The following is a 20,777-nucleotide window of genomic DNA, read 5'->3' on the forward strand; positions in this document are numbered from 1 at the left end:
AAGCTGCAAGTTATCTAGAAAACCTAGCTAAGATAATAAATGAAGGTGGCTACACTGAAAATGGGTTTTTAATGTAGAAAAAACAGCCTTAATAAGAAGAGATGTCAGCTGGGACTTTCATAGCTAGAAAAGAGAAGGCAATGCCTTCCTTGAAAGCTTCAAAGGACAGGCTGACCCTCTTCTTAGGGGCTGATGCACCTGGTGACTTCAAGTTGAAGCCAATGCCCACTTAATACTCTGATAATTCTAGGGCCCTGAAGGATTATGCTACACTTCCTCTGCCTGTGCTCTATGAATCGAACAACAAGCCTGGATGACAGCACATATGTTTGCAACATGGTTTGCTAGTATTTTAAACCCACTGTTAAAACCTATTGCTCAAAAAAATTTTTTTAAATATTACTGCTCATTGATAGTGCACCATGTCACCTAAGAGCTCTAATGAAGATGTACGGGATTAATGTTGTTCCCATGCCTGGTAATATAGTATCCACTCTGTAGCCCATGAATCAAGGAGTAATGTTGACTTTCAAATCTTATTTAAGACTTACCTTTTGTAATGCTCTAGCTGCTACAGATAGTAATTCCTTGATGGACACGGGCAAGGGAAAATTAAAACTTTCTGGAAAACATTCACCATTCTAAATGACATTAAAGGATTTTATGATTCACAGAAAGATGTCAGAATATAAACATTAATAGTTCAGAAGAAATTGTTTCCAACACTCAAGGGTAACTTTGAGGGGTTCAAGATTTCAGTGCAGGAAGTAACTGCAGATATAGTAGAAATAGCAAGAGAACTAGAATTAAAAGTGAAGTCTGAAGATGTGACTAAAAAAATTGCAGTTTCGTAATAAAACTTGAGTGGATGAGGGATTGTTTCTTATGGATGAGCAAAGAAAGTAGTTTCTTGAGCTTTCTATCTACTATTTAAGATGCTATAAAGATTGTTGAAACAATGGCAAAGAATATAGAATGTTACATCAATTTAGTTAATAAGTTAGTGGCGGAGTTTAAGAGGACCAACTCCAATTTTAGAAAGTTCTATCACGGGTAGAATGATATCAATCAGCATTGCATGCTGCGGTGAAATCATTCCTGAAAGAAAGCCGGCTAGTGAGGCAAACTTCACCGTCTCACTTTAAGAAACTATCACAGCTCTCCGCGTCCTCACCACTACCACCCTGATCAGTCAGCAGCCATTGACACTGAGGTGAGAGCCTCCACCAGCAGAGAGATTGTAACTCACTGAAGGCTCACACGATGGTTAGCCTTTTTCAAAAATAAAGTACTTTTAAGTAAGCTTTAAATTTTTTTAGACATGTTATTACTCATGTAATAGACTACTGCAGCAATTTTCATCTGGTACTATAAGAATTTTAAAAACATGCAATACTTAACTCTTTAGTCAGGGGTACTGATCTCTTTTCCCACTGACTGTCAAAAAAATGCCAACACAATAGCCATCAGATGTAAATGAATCAAATTATACCTATTTTTGTTGGATTGGGAAAAGTATATGTATAGTTTTGGTGTGCTGTAGAATTTTAGTAATTAGTTTATATGTGCCATGAGATGAAAAAGGTTGAAAATTGTTGGACTACTGTATAATATAAACATAACTTTCGCATGTCCTGGCAAAACAAAAAATTAGTATAACTCCCTTTATTATGATACTTGCTTTATTGTGGTGACCCAGACCTGAATGCAGTGTCTCTGAAGTATGCCTGTATGCTTTCTGCACAGGTATCTCTGTTTCAGAGGCTCTTTTCTAACAAACCTGACTGAAGGCAAATTCACATATTCAGTATGCATTCAGTTACATAGAGAGTATATGTTGAACGGATATTTTAAGTGAGATATGTGTGTATGTGGCTTAAACTATATATCGTATGCATATCAACCTCACTTAAAGTACATATTTTAGCCATGCAATTATTTGACTTGCCTAAAAGACATCTTGGTTTTTGCCTTGGCTGGTGTGGCCTAGTTGATTGGAAGATCCTCCCATGCACCTGAAAGTCATGGGTTTGATTCCTGGTTAGAGCACGTGCTAAGTTGTGGGTTCCCACGAGAGACAACCAAGCAATACTTCTCTGTTACACTGATGTTTCTCTAGCTCTCCCCCCTCCCTTTCCCTCTCCCTAAAATCCATGAAAACGTTCTCAGGTGAGGATACAAATAATACAAGTATTAAAAATAAATGATACCTTGTTTTGGCATATTTATTTCTAAATCTGAAAAAATCCTTTAGGAGTTTTATAAAGTAGAAATTCCTAAACAGGGGTGAATGCAGTAGATAATTCTGCCAATGCAATATTCATTAAGATCGATTGTCACAGGATTAGATTCTCTGATGGCCAATGACCCCAAAATCATCCAAATCAGGGAAGAGCATGTTTAAATAATTGTTCAGGTTTTGTCTGTTTCTATCTGAACTTTTCAGCACTGCAAGCAATAAGAAAGGATCTAGAGATACATCAATAAATAAGTGTTGGGAAGTACTATGTTATTAACCATGTAAAACCCAAGCAGCGTGTCTATTTACTATGCGGTTCTGTTTTGTTTTTAAGCATGTTGGCTTCAGAATTTTCTTTCCACATAACACAGCTGATATTTTTATAAAAATGAGACTATGACTGATAGAAACTGCACAAGGAAAAATTGTCTGCAATTACTCACAGCACAAATTGTTTATGTTAGTTTTCAAGTCACTAAGACAGGCAGCCAATCAGTCTTCTGTAGCACTTGATACAGTTTAAACACCTGTGAAATTTCATGACAATGCGAGCATCCCCACCTACCCCAACTTATTTAAACCAAAGAGCATGTGTCATTGCACCACTGATAGAGTGAAGTTAAGCAGAAAGTTCCTTGAACTTCCCTGAAAAGCAGCAGTTGTTCTGCAAATTTATACAAGGTAGGACTGGCATGAGATTCACATTCGAACACTATTTTTTTAAACTGCAGAAATTTGGAATTCTGCTTTTTAATTTTATTCCTCAAAGTAGCTATTACTTTCTACTGTGCTGGATTTTAATTCTTTTAATATGTCAAAAAGAATCTTTTCTAGAGGAGAATGTTTTTTTTAAATATTCAGGGTAGCATATGCTCACATACCTCACTTCATATTTTTATATAAATATGATAGTTTATTTTAAGATTTCACATAAAAATGCTGGTCATGTGGAAACATTTGATACCCTGAGCAAATGAGAAAGTGACATTTACTTATTTAAAATGTAAGTGAGTTCATTATGCATTGGTGAGATAAAAGTGTAAAAAAGATGTAGAATTACTGGGAGTCTAAATGAAATCCTATTTAATAACAATAATAACAAACTCACTTTTTTATTTTAATTGTTGGTCAAGTACAGTTTTCTGTCTTTTACTGCCATCCCAGCCTACCCCCCAGGCCTCCCCCCTCCCTCTCATTTCCACCCCCTCTAGTTCTTGTCCATGTGTCTTTTATACTTGTTCCTGTAAACCCTTCCCCTCTTCCCCTGAAATTCCCTCCCCTCTCCCCTCTGGTCACTGCCAAACTCACTTTTATTGAGGATTTGCTATGTGCCAAAGCCCTGTTAATATATAATGTGATTATTTCCATTTAATTGGTAAAGAAATTGAAGACCACAAAGGTTAAGTTACCTTTTAAAGTTATAAAGCTAAAGGAGCAAAGCTCACTGAAATTAATGTGTAATTAGAGCAAAATATTTTGCATCACTCTTAATAAGTACTGATTGAGTTTATTAGCACATGGAACCCAGAGCTCTTGTTTTATATTCCCACTTTTTAATTAAGATATAATAGACATATAACATTATGTGAATCTCAGGTATACAACACGATGATTGAATATTTGTATATGTAGTGAAATGATCACCACAGTAAGTCTAGTTAACATCTGTCACCACACACTGTTACAATTTTTTCTCATGATGAGAACTTTTAAGATTTACTCTTAGCAACTTTTAAATATGTACTACAGTTGTTGTTTTAAAGCAAGTACATTTTTTTTCTCTTAAGAAAATAACCTGGGACATTGTGTATCAGGAGTTGGAGATCTATGGCAGACAATAACCCATGAGCCAAATCTGGCTGGGGCACTTGCATTTGTAAATAAACTTTCAGTGGAGCTCAGCAACACTCATCTTTCACTGATTTTGTCTAGCGTCTTTGGCTGCTTTCACACTAGAATGGTAAAGTTGAATAGCTGAGACTGTCACAGAACAGACCTGAGTGGGGTGAATGACATACTATTGCCTGGGATCCAGGGGCTCCCTACCCCATACTGGGTTCACCTTCCCTGCTGCCAGGGAAAGACGTCTCTCAATGCCAGAGATTGTTGAGAAAGAAAGGGATTATTTATTTAGAGTTATACAAACTTAAGAGCAATGACTTAATGTCTCTGTTGAGATCCCAAAGTGCTTTAGAATACCCACAAATGCACAGTCCTTCCTTCCCCCTCTGCCCAGTCCAGGGTATCGTATCTCAGAAAAAGGAAATAGAAGTCCATGATTCTTCTCTGGCCAAGCTGCATGGTCCCAAAAAGACACATGGTCCCCAAAGGACCCTCAGTTCTTCTCTGCCCAAGCCACATGGTTCAAAAGGACACCACATGGCCACATGGCTGCTGCACCCGGGTTTAAGTCCCAGCACCAGTCTTCCTCTGCCACACCATTTCCGACTGCTCACACAATTGGCCACAGCTGCCAGCAGTCCCTATTTTTTCCAGCTTTACTGGGCTGCCATAGTAAATCCGGGCAGGTGTGGCCCTGTGGTGTGGAGCCAATCATCTCCCAGCTCTTCTCAATGGCCCTGCTCCATGCGTCCCATCCCCCAGCTCAGACTTGTGGGGGTAAGGACATCATATATATATATATATATTTTTTTTTCTAACATATCCTGGACACCGAGTTCTGGACTCCATTACAAATCCCTACTTGGGCCCTGCCCTTGGCTGCACCCTGCTATAAGACAAGGACTGTATGACCCACCAAAGCCAAGATACTTATGTATTGGTTTTTCCAGAAATAATTTGCTAAGCTCTATGGTGTACATCCCTTATTTAAACACTTAGTTCCAATATTCAGAAATAGAAACATTAATGCCTTTTAATAGTTCCTTCTGTTAGCACATTTCTAATTACCAAATATTGTCTGGAATATAAAATCTGAGCTGAAGGAAGAGTTTGACTCAGTACAAGATCACATTTCTTCCTATAAATATAATACTTTTTTCACATAATTCTTTGATAATTTTCATGTATAGGCGTACATAATTGGAAGGGGAAGTATATTAAATGAAGGAACCAATTGAGCTGCTTGATATGTATTTCTCTCCTACTATGGTTGTTGTTTTAACTAATCTCTTGATCTTGAGGATTTTGAATTCTGACATCTCACTTGAGCTCTGTTTTATGTGGCTGTTGGCAAAGTGTTGTAAATATGCAAGGTCATTTGTACTATTTCAGCAAATAGAGATCTTGAGAAATAACTATTATTTGTAGTTACCTTCTATCATTGGAATTTCCTCTGTGAATAAGTTCTGTAAACTCAATATAAAATGAATATCACGGTAAGCAATAAATTATTAAGAAAGTGCATCTTTGGTTCGTTTTTAAATGTGCATGCTTCAAAACCCATGTAACTCATAATACTGTCACTTTGTTGCTTTTATTTTTTTTCTAGATTTGGATGATCCTGTAGTAACTGTTCATCAAAGTATAGGTGAAGCTAAAGAACAGTTTTACTATGAGAGGACCGTGTTCCTCAGGTGTGTTGCCAATTCCAATCCACCTGTTCGGTATAGCTGGAGACGTGGCCAGGAGGTGTTACTGCAAGGATCTGACAAAGGAGTTGAGATTTATGAACCCTTCTTTACCCAGGTAGGAATTAAAGTATAATATACCCACCTCACTCTGATAATATATTTTCCTAATTTAAGTGACATATAATATTCATTTCTATTTAAAAAGATAGTTCCTTCAAACCTGGCCTTTAAAAAAAACTGTTTTTGACTGAATGATGAGACTCAAATAATGAAGAAAAATTGTTTACCTTTTACATGGTAGTTTAGTTTAAACTCCAAAAAATTTTATTTTATTTTTTTTAAAGATTTATTTATTTATTTATTTATTTACCTTTAGAGGGGAAGGAGAGAGGGAGAAAAACATCAATGTATGGTTGCCTTTTGTGCGTCCCCTTCTGGGAGCTGGCCTGCAGGGAAGTGGCCTGCAACCCAGGCATGTGCCCCGACTGGGAATCGAACCGCGACCCCCTGGTTAGCAGGCCTGTGCTCAATCCACTGAGCTACGCCAGCCAGGGACAAAAAAATTTTAAATTCATTATCCTGACATATATCTTTGTTAAAGGTTTACCTAGGTTTCAGTATAAAATACATAATTCTACATTTGCTAGACTGCTTTTTTTATGTGGAAAATAATTCTTAAAATAAGAGGCTCTGGTTTTCCCATAGCAATGGTAAATGAGTTTTAAGGGAATGAAGAATCTACTTGAAATTTATTTCACGTTGGTTTTAGAAAAAATGTAATTACATTTGTTTTTGGTTTTTAATTTTTTATGAGTAGAGCCTTAATTATGTAAAAACTGAAACATCTAATGAGTCATTAAACACTTATTTAATAAAAAGAAAAATTGAATTAATTTTCCATAGAGTGAAATTTTCTTCTATTTGAATATCAGATTTTGCTGTGCTGCTTAACAAAGGTTTTCTCTGTCTTTGTATGTGCTGGTACCTCTGTTGCTGGGCTGAATTAGTTCTCTTAAAAATATTTAAGAAACAAACAAACTTTTCTTGCCGTTCTGTGTTCACCTGCTGCAGTTGATAATTTCCAGTAACATGCAGTTCTAACTCCTATTTAAAAATATCTTTCCTGCCTTTGGTTACTAATCATGTACTTTATCTCTTTCTGAAATGGCCATGTTTTTATATCCTCCTGAATAATAATGTAGGAGAAGAAATATGACAATTCTTTTATGTCATATATATACTTAATTTGTTAATATTAAGCATATTTTATAGGCCAAGCAATAGAAACTCCCAAATAGCAGCAGGTGGAAAATTTAGTTCTTTTAGACACAGGAAATATTGTTTTCATAGATGAAAGGTTATCGATGATTTTTCTTCATATCTTACATGTTGAGATACTGCGCCTGGGCCAGACATGCACAGGTCCACCCCACCACATGCCATGGGTTAGGATAATAGGTTCCTAACCGGCTTAGTGCTTCATTGGAGGAAACTCCAAACCTCTGAGTGATCACTTAAAAATGTAAACTTTTTTCTGCTGTAATATCTCTAGTGGGTATGAATATGAATAAATAAAAACTGCTTGGATGGTTTAAACAAGTGAATATCTCTAGTGGATTCAGTGTGTTGTATTGTACCCCACAAGACCATGTTTGATCTTGCTCTCTTGCCTAATCCTTTAAATATCATATACCATTGTAGACACGCAATCCCTAGACATGCCAAGAGTCCGCACCCTGTTTATCCTGCCGTGTAGAATGTAATTTACTTAGGTACTATGGCAGTACCATCCTAGTACTGAGGACTCATCACCTCCAAAAGGCCTTCATGGGCAGATCTATCTGAAGTAACATCCCTTCCTTTTCATAGTTACTCTTTCCTAATACCTGGCTTTATTTTATTTTTTTTCCCCATGGCATATCAAATTACCTTATGTTTGAAATTAACCCACTAATAATAAAGACGTTGTCTTTTCAACAGCTAGAACATTGCCTTACATACGAAAGATTCTCAATACATATGTGTTAAATATTGAGCCAATACTTCTATGGGGATGCCTGGCTGACTACTTATGGGATGGTTACAGTTGACTCCAAGTTCCCAGTAATTCCTGAATCACTCTGTAACTCCATCCCTCTTCACCCACTAAAGAAAGCTTAATGGATCGTGAACTAGAATAATGTTATAATTGAATTTGTTTTAGTATATTTAATTTTCAAACTGTGACAATTTTCTAGTTATAATTTAAAACATTCAAATATTTCATTTTGGACTAATTTTAGACTTACAGAAAATTTACAAAAATAGTACATAGTTCCCTGGTATGCCTCATCTGGATTCTAATGTTCATATCGTAGAGAACTATAGTACTATCAGCAAAATTGAGAAATTAACATTGGCACAATACTATTAACTAAACTATAGATTTTATTCAAATACACTAGTTTCTCTAGTAATGTTCTGTTGCTTTATTCTATCTAGGATCCCACATTGCATTTAATTTTTATTTCTTATGCTCCTTCTTTAAAATAATAGGTTGTCTTAAAAAACAGGTTGTCTTTTTTTTATTAAGTTCTAGATATAGTTTATATATTCTAGTAATGAATCTTTTGTTAGACATGTGCTGTGAAATTGTTTTTTCCAGACTGTGGTTTGCCTATTTATTTGCTTTTTAAAGTGTAATATATTTTTAATTTTTATTTTTAATTATATTTAATATTCTATCTTATTTTATATTAGTTACAGGTGTACAGCATAGTGGTCAGACATTTATATAATTTACAAAGTGCTTCCCCCGATAAGTCTAGTACCCATGTAACACCATGCATAGTTGTGGCAATATTACTGACTATGTGCTCTATGCTCCACTTTACTCACCAGGACATTTTTGTAACTGCTAATTTGTGCTTCTTAATCCTTTCACCCTTTTTTTACCTAGCCTCCCAACCCCCCTTCCATATGGCACCCATCAGTTTGTTCTCTGTATCTATAATTTTGTTTCTGTTTTATTTGTCCATTTATTTTGTTCTTTAGATATTAGATATAAGTGAATTCATATCATATTTTCTTTCTTTGCCCAATGTATAACTTTTAATCAATTTCTAGTCTAATTCCACTCTGTCAGAGGCATATCCCTAATAATTTAATCTTTAAAAATTAATTGAGAGGATTTCAGTTCAAGATGGAGGTGTAGGTAAACATGGCTCTCCTCCTCGCAAAAACCGCATCAAAATTACAACGGAACTTTACACTACCCATCCCTCAGAAGCATCAGAAAATCAAGCTGAATGGAAGACTGACAATATGGAGTTAAATAAGAAACTACATCCTTTCAGACTGGTAGGAGGGGTGGAGACCTGGATACTTGGAGACGTGGAGACAGGGGGATGTGAAATGGGCTGGTCTCATATCCATGTGTGGTGAATAAAAATTTGGGAAAGATATTTGGGGAGTGAGGGTTCCTAGTGCCCTACTAGCCCCTCCTGGCCCAAAGTTCCAGTGCCAGGAAGATAATTAAAAACCAGTGGGGATTGGATTGGTGGAAGAAACTTCTGGAGTCCCAGGTGTTTCCTCTTAAAGGTCCTGTACACAGACTTACTCAGACACACTCCCTCTGGGCTCCAGCAACAGAGCAGCAACTTGAAGGGAATCAGTGGCATATGCAGAGGAACGAAAGTGTCTAGCATCAGGGTGAGAGTAGGGGGACAGCTTTCTCTGGACTGAACTGCTGTCAGAAGCCATTGTTCATTTTCTGAGCCCTTCTCCCACACAGCCATAGAGGATGGCATGTATCTGAGACTCCATCAGCCTGGCTCACATGGTTTGCCCCACCCTAGTGATTCCCTGAGGTGCTATCCCACCCAGCTTATGGCCCCACCCAAACTGTTAACAGTGGCTTTTCCATATGAATGGCTTGTCTTGGTTCATGGTTTGGATCTTTCTAAATCCTTTCAAACAAGAAACAGCCAGCCTCAATGAGCCTCTAGTCCCGATTCTACTTGCTAATTGTTCCCAGGCCTGGCACTAGCAGCAGCTGCCCTTGGGTCACAGTCTGGCCTCACTTGGGCACCTCCAAGCCCAGCACAAATAACAGCCATATGCAGATTGTTTTATAGTTTATGCTAAGTGGACCCAGACAAACATAGGTGGGGGATGACCTTAACCTGCACCACCCAGGAAACCCCAGAGCCTTTGCACCCAGTGACATCTGCAATACCAACACCCAACCACCTCCACAAGCCATGAAGAGCAGAGGTTGGTGGCCAGTGGTCACAGCCTGTCCTTGCAGCTCACTGGCCTGTGTAAATCCCTCCCATTGATCTGTCCAGAACAACCAAGGCTCAACTACAAGAGGAAGGTGTACTCAACTCACCTGGAGGACTCATCCTGAGTACTCAGCTTGGGTGATAGAGGAGGCTGAGCCACTGGACCCTATAGGACACCTACTACATTAGGTCACACTACACAGACAGGAAGTCATAGCAGCTCTGCCTAATACATAGAAACAAACACAGGGAGGCTGCCAAAATGAGGAGAAAAAGAACCCTAACCCAAATAAAAGAACAGAAACAAACTTCAGAAAGGAACTAAACATAATGGATATAAGCAATCTATCAGATGCTGAGTTCAAAACACTGATTATAAGGATCCTCAAGGAACTTAGTGGGTATTGCAACAGCATTAAAAAGATCCAGTCAAATGAAGGATATACTAATTGAAATAAGGAACAATTTACAGAGAATCAACAAAAAAGTGTATAAAGCCAAGAATCAAATCAATTATTTGGAACATAAGGAAGCAAAAAAACAGCTAATCAGAATAATGAGAAGAAAATAGAATCCAAAAAAATGATGATAGTGTAAGGAGCCCCTGGGACAACTTCAAGTGTACCAATATTCACATCATAGGGGTGCCAGGAGGAGAAGAGAAAGAGCAAGAAATTGGAAATCTATTTTAAAAAATAATGAAAGAAAACTAATTTGGTGGAGGAAATAGGCATGCGAGTCCAGGAAGCACAGACAGTCTCAAACAAGATGGATACAAAGAGACCCACTGTAAGTCACACATGATAATTAAAATGCCAAATGTTAGAAATAAAGAGAGAATCTGAAAAGCAGCAAGAGGAAAGCAGATAATTACCTACAAAGGAGTTCCCATAAGACTGTCCACTGATTTCTCAAAAGATTCTTTGCAGGCTGGAAGGGATTGGTAAGAAATATTCAAAGTGATGAAAAGCGAAGACCTACAACCAGCAAAGCTTTACTCTATCCAGCAAAGCTATCATTTAGAATTGAAGGGCAAATAAAGAGCTTCCCAAAGAAGAAATGATAAAGGAGTTCACCATCATCACCAACCTATCATTATATGAAATGTTAAAAGGATTTATTTAAGAAAAAGATCAAAACTACGGACAATAAAATGGCAATAAAAACATATCTATCAACAACTAAATCTAAAAATAACAAGCTAAGCAAACAAGCAGAATGGACATAGTACATTAGATATGGAGAACATTTGGATGGTTGCCAGATGAGAGAGGGTTTGGGGGAATGGATGAAAAGATGAAAGGATTAAGAAATAAAAATTGGTAGTTAAACAATACACATGGGTATTAGGTATAGTATAGGAAATTGAGAAGCCAAAGAACTTCTATGCATGACTCATGGACATGAACAAAGGTGTGGAGATTCCTGAAAGGAATGGGAGAGGGCTGGATGGAGGAAGGCAAAGGGGGAAAATAAAGGGCAACTATAATAACATAATCAATAAAATATAATTTAAAAAGTAATTAATTGAGACTTACATTATGCTTTGCTTATGGTCTACTTTCATATGTGATTCATGTGCACCCACAAGAATGTGTATTCCAAAATTTTTTGCATACCAATTAAGTCATATTTGTTCATTGTGTTGTTCAGACATTCTATGGATTTACTGTTTTTTCTTTTGCTTGCTATTTTAAGCTATTGATATCGTTTAGTTAATATCTATGGCTATGGCTATGTATTTGTCTATTCTTTATTACTGTCAACTTGGGTTTATATATTTAAAATATATTCTTTAGTACATACAAATTAGTAATTGTTACATCTTCCTAGTGGACTGAATATATTACCTCCCTGTTATCTCCTGGTGGATTGTCACTAAGAAATGTCCGTCTAAAGAGTAGTACCTCTTACTCTAGTAGCGTTGCTTGCCCTAAAGTCTATTTTGTCTGTTATTAATTTAACTTCACAAGCCTTCTTTTGGTTAGTTGTTTTCTTTTCGGGGGTGGTGTGGGTTGGGGAGAAGAATGGTAAAAAGAGATGTCTTTTTTACTTTCAAGCATTCTGTGTTTTTAAATTTAAAAAACATGTCACTAGGAATCAGTATGTATGATTTTGTTGTTTTAATCTAGTGGGACAATCTTACTTTTTAGTGCATTTAATCCGACGCCCAATAATTTTTTCTATGTTATGAAAAACAGAACTATGTTTCTATGCTATGTTTTTCTATGTTTTATGTTATGTCTCTCTTTTCTTGCCTCCTTTTGGATTTATCAAATATGTATAATTATTTAATTTTCTCCTCTATTTAGCTAAGAGTTTGAAAGCATTTTAGTAACACATAATTGGTTATTTAAAAACTACAGCCTGTTTCCTGACTTCTTCTTCAATAAGGATGTGAATATAGAATACATTTGCAATATTTATCTTTTTTATATTTTATTTTGGTATAGTATTTTAATTCTACATTTATTTAAACACCAGCAAGGCACTATTATTTTGTTCTTTGAAAGTCATTATCCACTTATATTTACCAACAGAGTTCCTTTTTCCATTTTGTGTGAGTCTTTGGTCATGGAGTGAGGAAATGTTTGAGTTTCACTCTTGTGGAGGGATGTACATGTGTTGTAGTGCCATACATTGAAAAGATCATTCTTTCACCACCAAAATTTTTTGGCACTTAAATCAATTGGCCCTATATATTCAAGTCTATTTATGAACTATTTATTCTGTTTCATTGATTTATATGTCTGTCTTTATGCCAATACCACACCGTCTTAATTACTGTAGCTTATAACAAGTTCTAAAATCAGGAAAAATAATTCCTTTGACAGAGTTCACCTTTTTCAGAATTGTTTTGAATGTTATAGCTTCTTTCTATTTTCACTTAAATGTTAAAAATTATCTTCTCAATTTCTACAAAAATCTCATAAGATTTTGAGTGAGGGTTTGTTGAAGTTTTAGATCAATTTGAGGAGACTGATACCAAGGTTGTTAAATTGAGGATGATACTGACAATGTATGAATCAAGCAATGAAAAGCTTATGCCCACTATTTTGATTTTACTTCATCACCTGTTGCATTTATTGCTCTATGAACAATTTGAGAGCACCTGTAAGATTCTACCAAACTGGTTTGATTTAGATTTATCACCCTTTGAGATACTGCTTTAAGTCTTTTTGTGCATGTGTGTATTTATCAAAGATACGTAGGAAGCTGGTCATTTACTTTAGAAATTCTGGAGTGTTACTTATAAATAAATTACCTCTCAGGGACAAGGCAGCTAGTTGTATATAATGGCCTAGAGATCCAAGGGTTTTATTTATTTTCTTTTTTCAATGGGCCACAGTAGGTACGCTTGTGCCTAGGAATCATAAATGCAAATGCCTACTGAGATGAATCTGGTAACATAAATATGTGAATCTGTCTGGTGTTATCAAAATAAACACTGCTGAGGCTGGCTGTGCATGCCAGCTTTTCAGAAAACAATAAATCACTTGTTGCCAGAGTTCAACATTTGGCCCCTCTGGGCTACTATTTTGAAACTCCACTTGAATCGATGTTACCTCAAGGGGGATATGATGGTACTTACAGTAACATTTTTAGTCTTGTATGGTTCCAAATTAAGAGAGATAAGAGTAAGCAGGGTTTCTGTAAAAGTTCTGTTGAGTGAAAATAAGTAGATAGTAGACCTAGAACTCCAGGGCTGCTTCCAGCCTTACGGGTACATTTTTATAATATAGATGAGTATGAAGTAGAGAACATTTTTACCCAAAAACCTACTTGATAGAAAACATCCTCAATTTTATCTTCTAACTACCTTGGAAATTTGGAGTAAGTGTAAATTATGATTGGCCAGCAGTAGAAAGCAATGCAGTGGACTTAGCCTGTGGATTTTATTTTTACAGTGATAAAATAAAATTTCTATGAGTGTTCTAATTCAGTTATTATGTCTAGTTTATTTTCCCTATATTAGAAAATAGACCCATACATTTTTAGTACCTTCAGAATTGTGTTATTGAATTAAAGGCATCAATTATTTGGTCTACATGTCAAATTTATTTTGGATTAAAATTATTTTTGTGTAGTATCCTTGAAATATTTCTCAAGATTGACTTGTTTTTTTGGTCCTAGTATAATGGGCTTGCTATTTGAATGACATATAAATGGTATTTATTTGCTTAGTGTGCTACTGGAGATTATATATACATTTAATATATATAATTTATATCTATATTTATATATAAATAATTTCTTTATATTTTAATTCTTAGGATTTATTGATGCTTTGGACTGTGCTTCCCATCAGTTGCCATGTGTACATTCATACTGAAAGAACTTTCCATGTTAGCATTGTTGGTATTGGAGGACCTAATAATATTTTAATTTATTTTCGTATATTATATGGACTTCATGTCTTCATAGTGTAATTAAGATCCAGTTAAAATAACTGAGATGTTCTATGTGCAAGATATTGGCAACTTTCTGCCAGAGACAGAGGTTATAGGCAAGGCTCCTTCTCTGACTATGTTGATGTTCATGGGGAGAAGTTAAGGTAAACAGTGATGATGTTACAAGGTAAAAAATTATTGTCAAAATAGAGGCACACAATAGTGCTGTGTAGAGAGCATTCAAGGTGGAAATCAATAGCACCTGCAATAATACAGAAGGAGGATAATACCCCCAAAGATTGGCCATGTCTCTGGTTGACTGGAACAATCATTTGTATATATGGGCAAGAGTGGGCTACGAAGCTGGGAAGGTATACTGGGAATATATTGTAGAAGATTGACAGATAATAAGTCTGCATATTTATTTATGTTAGAAAATTAAATTTATTTTAAATGTATGCTTTTCTATTCAGTGACCAGTCCTTGTTTTTAATAAAACAGAATTTCTAAGCTGAGATACATCTATCCCAAATGACTATTCATACTGAGCTAATAGTAATATCAATTTGAGTGAATATTTATTTCACCACCCTGTTATATGACAAAATCTTCTTTATACCTTTTTTGTAGATAGTCTTTCTGAAACAAAATTGGTCTGTGTTGCTGAGGCTCATGCGAATTCAAATGCATATAATGTAGTAAGTCTAAGAAGAATAATTATGCTTTCCATACTTCTACTCAATGCTGAAGACCTAGGCTAGCATATAATGCTATAGATAGCATTGAATTGGAAATCTTTTGAATTGGAAACCTATTTTTACTGATATCTGAAAATGCATATTTAGAAAGGTTCCAATTTGCTAAGTAAAGTGGATACACTGCTTGAGCTTATTGTTAGTACTTCACTAGAAACTGTCACCACTGGTAAATGGCCACTGACAAATGTATAGAATACCTTTCCTTTATTTCTTTTATTATCTTTAAAAAGTAGTTTTAAAAGTTTAAAAAGAAGTGTTAGGTATTGAAAATCATTTTTGAATGTTAAAAATGTATACTTAAATTCTACAAATGACATGCACTCTTACTATTTTTCTAGAACTTTGATAAAGGCCTTCATGACAGCATAGTGTATATAGTAATTGCACCATCTAAGACTGAACATATTTATATCAATTATATATTTGTAATTGGACTAATTATACAATTAGACAAATATCCATGGAAAATTCCTGTTTACAAATCATGGAAATTCACATGCAAAAAGCCTTCCAACATCAAAGATTATTAAATTTATATGATTAACAAAATAAAATTAATGTTATGTTGTAAAACAGTTATAAGCAGTAAATTCTAAATCACTGTGAATAAATATATCCACATATGCCATTTGCTAGCATAGCCTTGGGAGCTGTTTATTGGGGGGAAGAGGGTCAGCTTGAATGTTTTCAGTCATTTTCTGAATGTGATGAATTAAGTGGGTAAGGTTCAAATTCTTCCATAACTCTATTTTCTATATTCCTTCAATATACTGTGTCTCTGTTAGCCCCTCTGCCTCTTCAAAGGCTACACAGATTAATCTTAGATATTAACCTCGATGACTATACTGTAGGTCCCATTGTGTATTTAAACTTCACAGTAAAGTTATTCTTTCCTTTTGTCTGTGCCTTTCACGTGCAAATTTTGCTGCACTGTTCTGAGTGAGAATAAGCTAGGATGTGGTGGGCACAAACCATTATATTTATTGGGCCATAGTTGTTGGTATTTACAAAATATGGGAATGACCACAAAAGGTAAGGTGAATTCTCTAAGCCTTAAAATATCAATATTATTACCTAATTTATATTCTTTACTTTTGGATAGCATAAACTCCAGCCACATTTCTGACCACCTGCTCAAAGATTTGGCAGATACCTGTACACGGATGCTGAATGAAACCATTATAATGGGTTAGATACCACTAGAAGTGTCTTAGAGGATTGCAGGCTAAAATTTTCACAATAGATAAAAAGTGAAATGAAAAACAACAAAAAAGTCACTAAAATGTTATATTTGTAATTCGTTATTTTCACACAAGGGCCTGTAAAGTAGCAAGATAATCTAATTGCTAGAAATAAGTAAAGAAGTAAAATGGCATTAAAAAGATTTATTAAATTTTAACAAATATTAGTAGGTATAGTTTCAGTAGAGTGTTGAAATAGTATCCAGAAAATGTAGATTAAAAATAATGTATCAGTGGAAACAGAAATAAGAAATATTGGTAGAATGTAATTAACTCTATGTAAATAGAGACTATTAAATCTAAATCTAAATGACTTTATTTTTTGAATATATTGAAATATCATTATTAGTGTATGATTGCTTTAAAAATATTGATTTTATTAACCTCTATTGCATTTATATCAGGTGCCCAAAAGATAGTAAGTTCCAGAGAAATATGTATAAAGAAAAGCCCTGAATGGTAAAAGAGGTAGTTATAGTACTTTTAATTGAAAAAGTATTCATTTAAAAAGTCTCTCTCCTATATTAAGTCTTGCTCTAAGTGCTTGGTACTTAATGCTAAGAACAAGAAATACATGATCCTTACCCTTCGTATACTTACATGCAAGGGGAGAAGTCGACAGGAAATAAATCCACTACTAAAATAAATGGAAAAATGAGAACATGTTCTAAAGGTACAGCAGATCTCAAGAAAAGTGATTCCTTTTCCAGAAAGTGAGGAAATGCTTATCTGTGGAAGTAAGGAATATTGGGAGCTAAGAATGAGATGAAATGGATTAAGCATAGAGCAATGAAGAACTACACGTATACAAAGGGTCTGTGGCAGAAGGAAGCAAGATATGTGCAAGGCAGTACAAGGACAAATTAATTTAATAGCAGCACTATTTACAATAGCCAAGATTTGGAAACAGCCTAAGCGCCCATCAGTAGATGAGTGGATAAAAAGCTGTGGTACATTTACACAATAGACTACTACTCAGTAGTAAAAAAGAACAAACTGATAGTAACCAGAGGGCAGGAGGGAGGGGGATAACGGGGGAAAAATGGGAAAGGTCATCAAGGAACATGTATAAAGGACCTATGGACAAAGCCAAAGGTGGGTAGGATCGAGGGTGGGATGGGGGAAAATGGTGGAGGGAAAATGGAGGCAATCCCACTCAAACAACAATTTAAAAAAACTAAAAAATCATTTTTAAAATGAAGAAGAAATGCCTACATTTGCAACAACATGGATGGATCTAGAGAATAGTATGCTAAGTGAATTAAGCCATTCAGTGGAAGACTAATACCACATGATCTCACATATATTTGGAATCTAATGTACACAATAAACTAACAACAAAAAACGTAGTAACAGAAGCTTCGATACATGAAACAGACTGACAGCTGCCAGAAAGGAGGGGGTGGAGACGGGATGAAAGGTGGTAAAGAGATTAACCAAAGAATATTTATACACATCCGTGGTCATGGACAACAGTATGGGGATTGACATGGGGAGGGGCAGGATAGACATGGGGAAAGGGAGTCACAGTGGGAACAAAGGTAATAGTATAAACGATAAAAATAAATTCTTAAAGAAATAAAAATTTGAAAAAAGAATGAGGTGAGACTGGGGAGAGGAAAGGAGAATGTAAGTTATAAGAGTTGAAAGCCATGTTAGTAGCTATTGCCCCTTTTTAAGAGCAATTATAAGCCATGTTATTTAAGCAGAGTAATGGTATAGTCAGATTTGCATATTATCCTCTTGGTGACAAATTAGGTCTTTCTATTGGCTTGCATTCTTAAACTACTAAACAGGATTTTTTCAGCTGAATGTAGGGTTTAGAACTAAGATTACACTCTAAAAGTAAATAAAAAGAATGGTTGAGATCAAATATACTTAAAGGTCAATAAAAGGATCTGAGACTGAGATACTGAAGATACAAATAAGAAGTAGTAATTGAAAGTCTAAGATTCCTGTTATCAAAGAAAAAAGTAGGTTTAGAGGATTAGTCTTGAAGTTCAATTTAGAATATGTTGAGTTTTGGGTGTCTGTGAGACAGCAGAATGAACACATCGGAGAGAAAGTTTGGTCTATGCAAATCCTGGAAGAGGGATAGAGACTTGGTGTCCTGGCTTGTGGCAGAAATTCATCAGCAAGGCTAAGATCACCCAGAAGAATGTTATAGCCAGATTAACTATGGGATAAATAGAATTTCAGGAAATACCAACAGTTAAGTGTTGAGAGAAGAAAGGAAAGTACAAAAATATAAGCAGTAACAGTCACAGAGTTGGAAGAAGTAGGGTTCATCACCTCATTAGAATATTGTCTGAGTCAGCTGGTTCTAGTATAACATTTTCTTTCAACTACACTTTCCAGCTAAGCATACTGTTCTAGGCATTCTATCTAGTTAATGTAAATGATAACTCTGCAATACGCTGAGAACTTGTTTCAAATATAAGTTTCAGAAGCACAAACACTGACTGTGTGTGTATATTTGCGTGGTGTGTATTTGTACGTGTCTGTAGAGAAAGAAACATTGTTGCTTATCCCACAGAGGAAATTGCTAAAGATGTGACTGAGTTAAGAATGAACTTTGACAGTGAGTGAAAGGAATTGTGGCCAAATGCACCCTGCAGGAGAGATTCATTGGACACACTTGGAAACCTCTGTGTGCCTGCCTCTGTGTGGGCAAGTTTTTGTTTGTTTCTTTATTTTTTGTTTTTCGTTTTTGTTTTGCAAATGAACTTGATACTTTTGAAGAATCTATGCAAGTGTTGCAGTTTTTAAGATTTAAGTGATGTGACTGAAGTAAAATAAAATAAACACATGGTTTTATACACATTTTATCTGGAAACAAATTCACATTTTGAAAATTGCTATAACATCTTCACAATTAAGTTATTTATAAAGGATCTATTTGGAAGAGATGCATAGACTGGAAGGGAAAGAATTCCAGGAGACCTATGGATAGGGCAGAAAGATTATTTTTTCTTTTTTTGTTTTGGTGTTCATCATTTACTCTTTTTGAGCTTTGAATGATGTTAGTGTTTTTCTTTTTGCACTGTTTCCTGCCTAATCAAGAGTTTGTATGATATTTCTGGCCCCTTACTTTATTTTAGTCTATCTGCTATTTTGCAGATTTACCTGGGATACCTAGACCTTGAACTCTTGAATGTAAAATAATGACAATAATATAGCTACAGTCAGGACTACTTCTTTATGCAGTTTTATATCTATCATCTCTCACTGCTCCATATTCACAACTTACTTGTGTATAGAAATTTAAATTATCTATCATTAGATTGACTTCATTAGCTTTGTTCTACCAACACAGTTTCGTTTATTGGCTCTTCTTCAGAATCCTTTTCTTTCATAACATTTCGTGTTGAAGTCTGCATAGATTGCAGTGTTCGTTGAATAAATTTCATTATTAAGTACACTGTGCCGATCTTTGCATAATAATTTGCACAACCACCACCAAAAATAGATCCACCCCCAGGAAGCTAGTTTATAAAGAAGATGTTATGAATTTTCATTATGGTCTGTTAGTTTTAATCTCTGGAGACATTATAGTGTTATTTTTATATGAAATGATTTTTCAAAATGTAGGACATTTTTCTTTTAAAAACAAGACAATCTACCATATTATATTCTGCTAATAATATGATTTAATACAATGTAATGCTAGAATTCATTCCTTCATTCATTCATTCATTTTGGTTACTATGGACTTCTTCTAATGATATTTTTTACATTTTCAGGGTGAAACAAAGATCTTAAAACTAAAGAATCTTCGACCTCAGGATTATGCTAATTATAGCTGCATTGCTTCAGTGAGGAGCGTATGTAATATTCCTGATAAGATGGTTTCATTTAGACTTTCCAATAAAACAGGTAAGGGACTATCTCTGAAAGTTTTATGTTTATTATCCACAGCTAATGTTTAATGGCTCTTTAACTTTCTTATAGACCAAGTGATTTCTATAGTATTTGTAGGAATGGAACATTCTTTTCTTTCCCAGATAATTCTGCGATATCTGAAAAACTTTTGGTAAATGGACACTGTAAAATTTAATATGTTTGTTTATGTAGCATGCAAAATAATAATTCCTGATCATTGAATTCACAAATGGAACAAGCAAGTCTCTTTTACTGTATTTCAAGTCAGGAAAGCTAATTGGCAATTTTAAGTAGGTATTTTTAAGAAAATATTTTTGTAGAAAATGTCAAAACATGAGCAAGACTGAAACTTAAGTTAGCTTCTGTTTAGTAATATAGGTCTTAGAGTAAATGCAAACATTAAGAAGAAATTGCCAGCCCTGGCTGGTGTAGCTCAGTGGATTGAGCGTGGGCCTGCGAACCAGATGA

The 20,777-nt window shown here is 35.2% G+C and overlaps 1 protein-coding gene across 1 annotated transcript in view; it reads left to right on the forward strand.

Annotated features, from left to right (window-relative positions):
• MDGA2 (MAM domain containing glycosylphosphatidylinositol anchor 2) overlaps positions 1–20,777 on the forward strand; it is an 847,781-nt gene that overhangs the window by 536,439 nt on the left and 290,565 nt on the right. Inside the window, exons 4-5 of the mRNA XM_037047200.1 lie at positions 5,691–5,887; positions 20,171–20,303. Coding sequence (XP_036903095.1) covers positions 5,691–5,887; positions 20,171–20,303 — 330 coding nt within the window. The remainder of the gene's footprint in view (positions 1–5,690; positions 5,888–20,170; positions 20,304–20,777) is intronic.

Source organism: Sturnira hondurensis, unplaced genomic scaffold, assembly GCF_014824575.4.
Source record: "Sturnira hondurensis isolate 20B ecotype Veracruz unplaced genomic scaffold, ASM1482457v3 Scaffold0005329, whole genome shotgun sequence".
In the NCBI taxonomy this organism is placed as follows: domain Eukaryota; kingdom Metazoa; phylum Chordata; class Mammalia; order Chiroptera; family Phyllostomidae; genus Sturnira; species Sturnira hondurensis.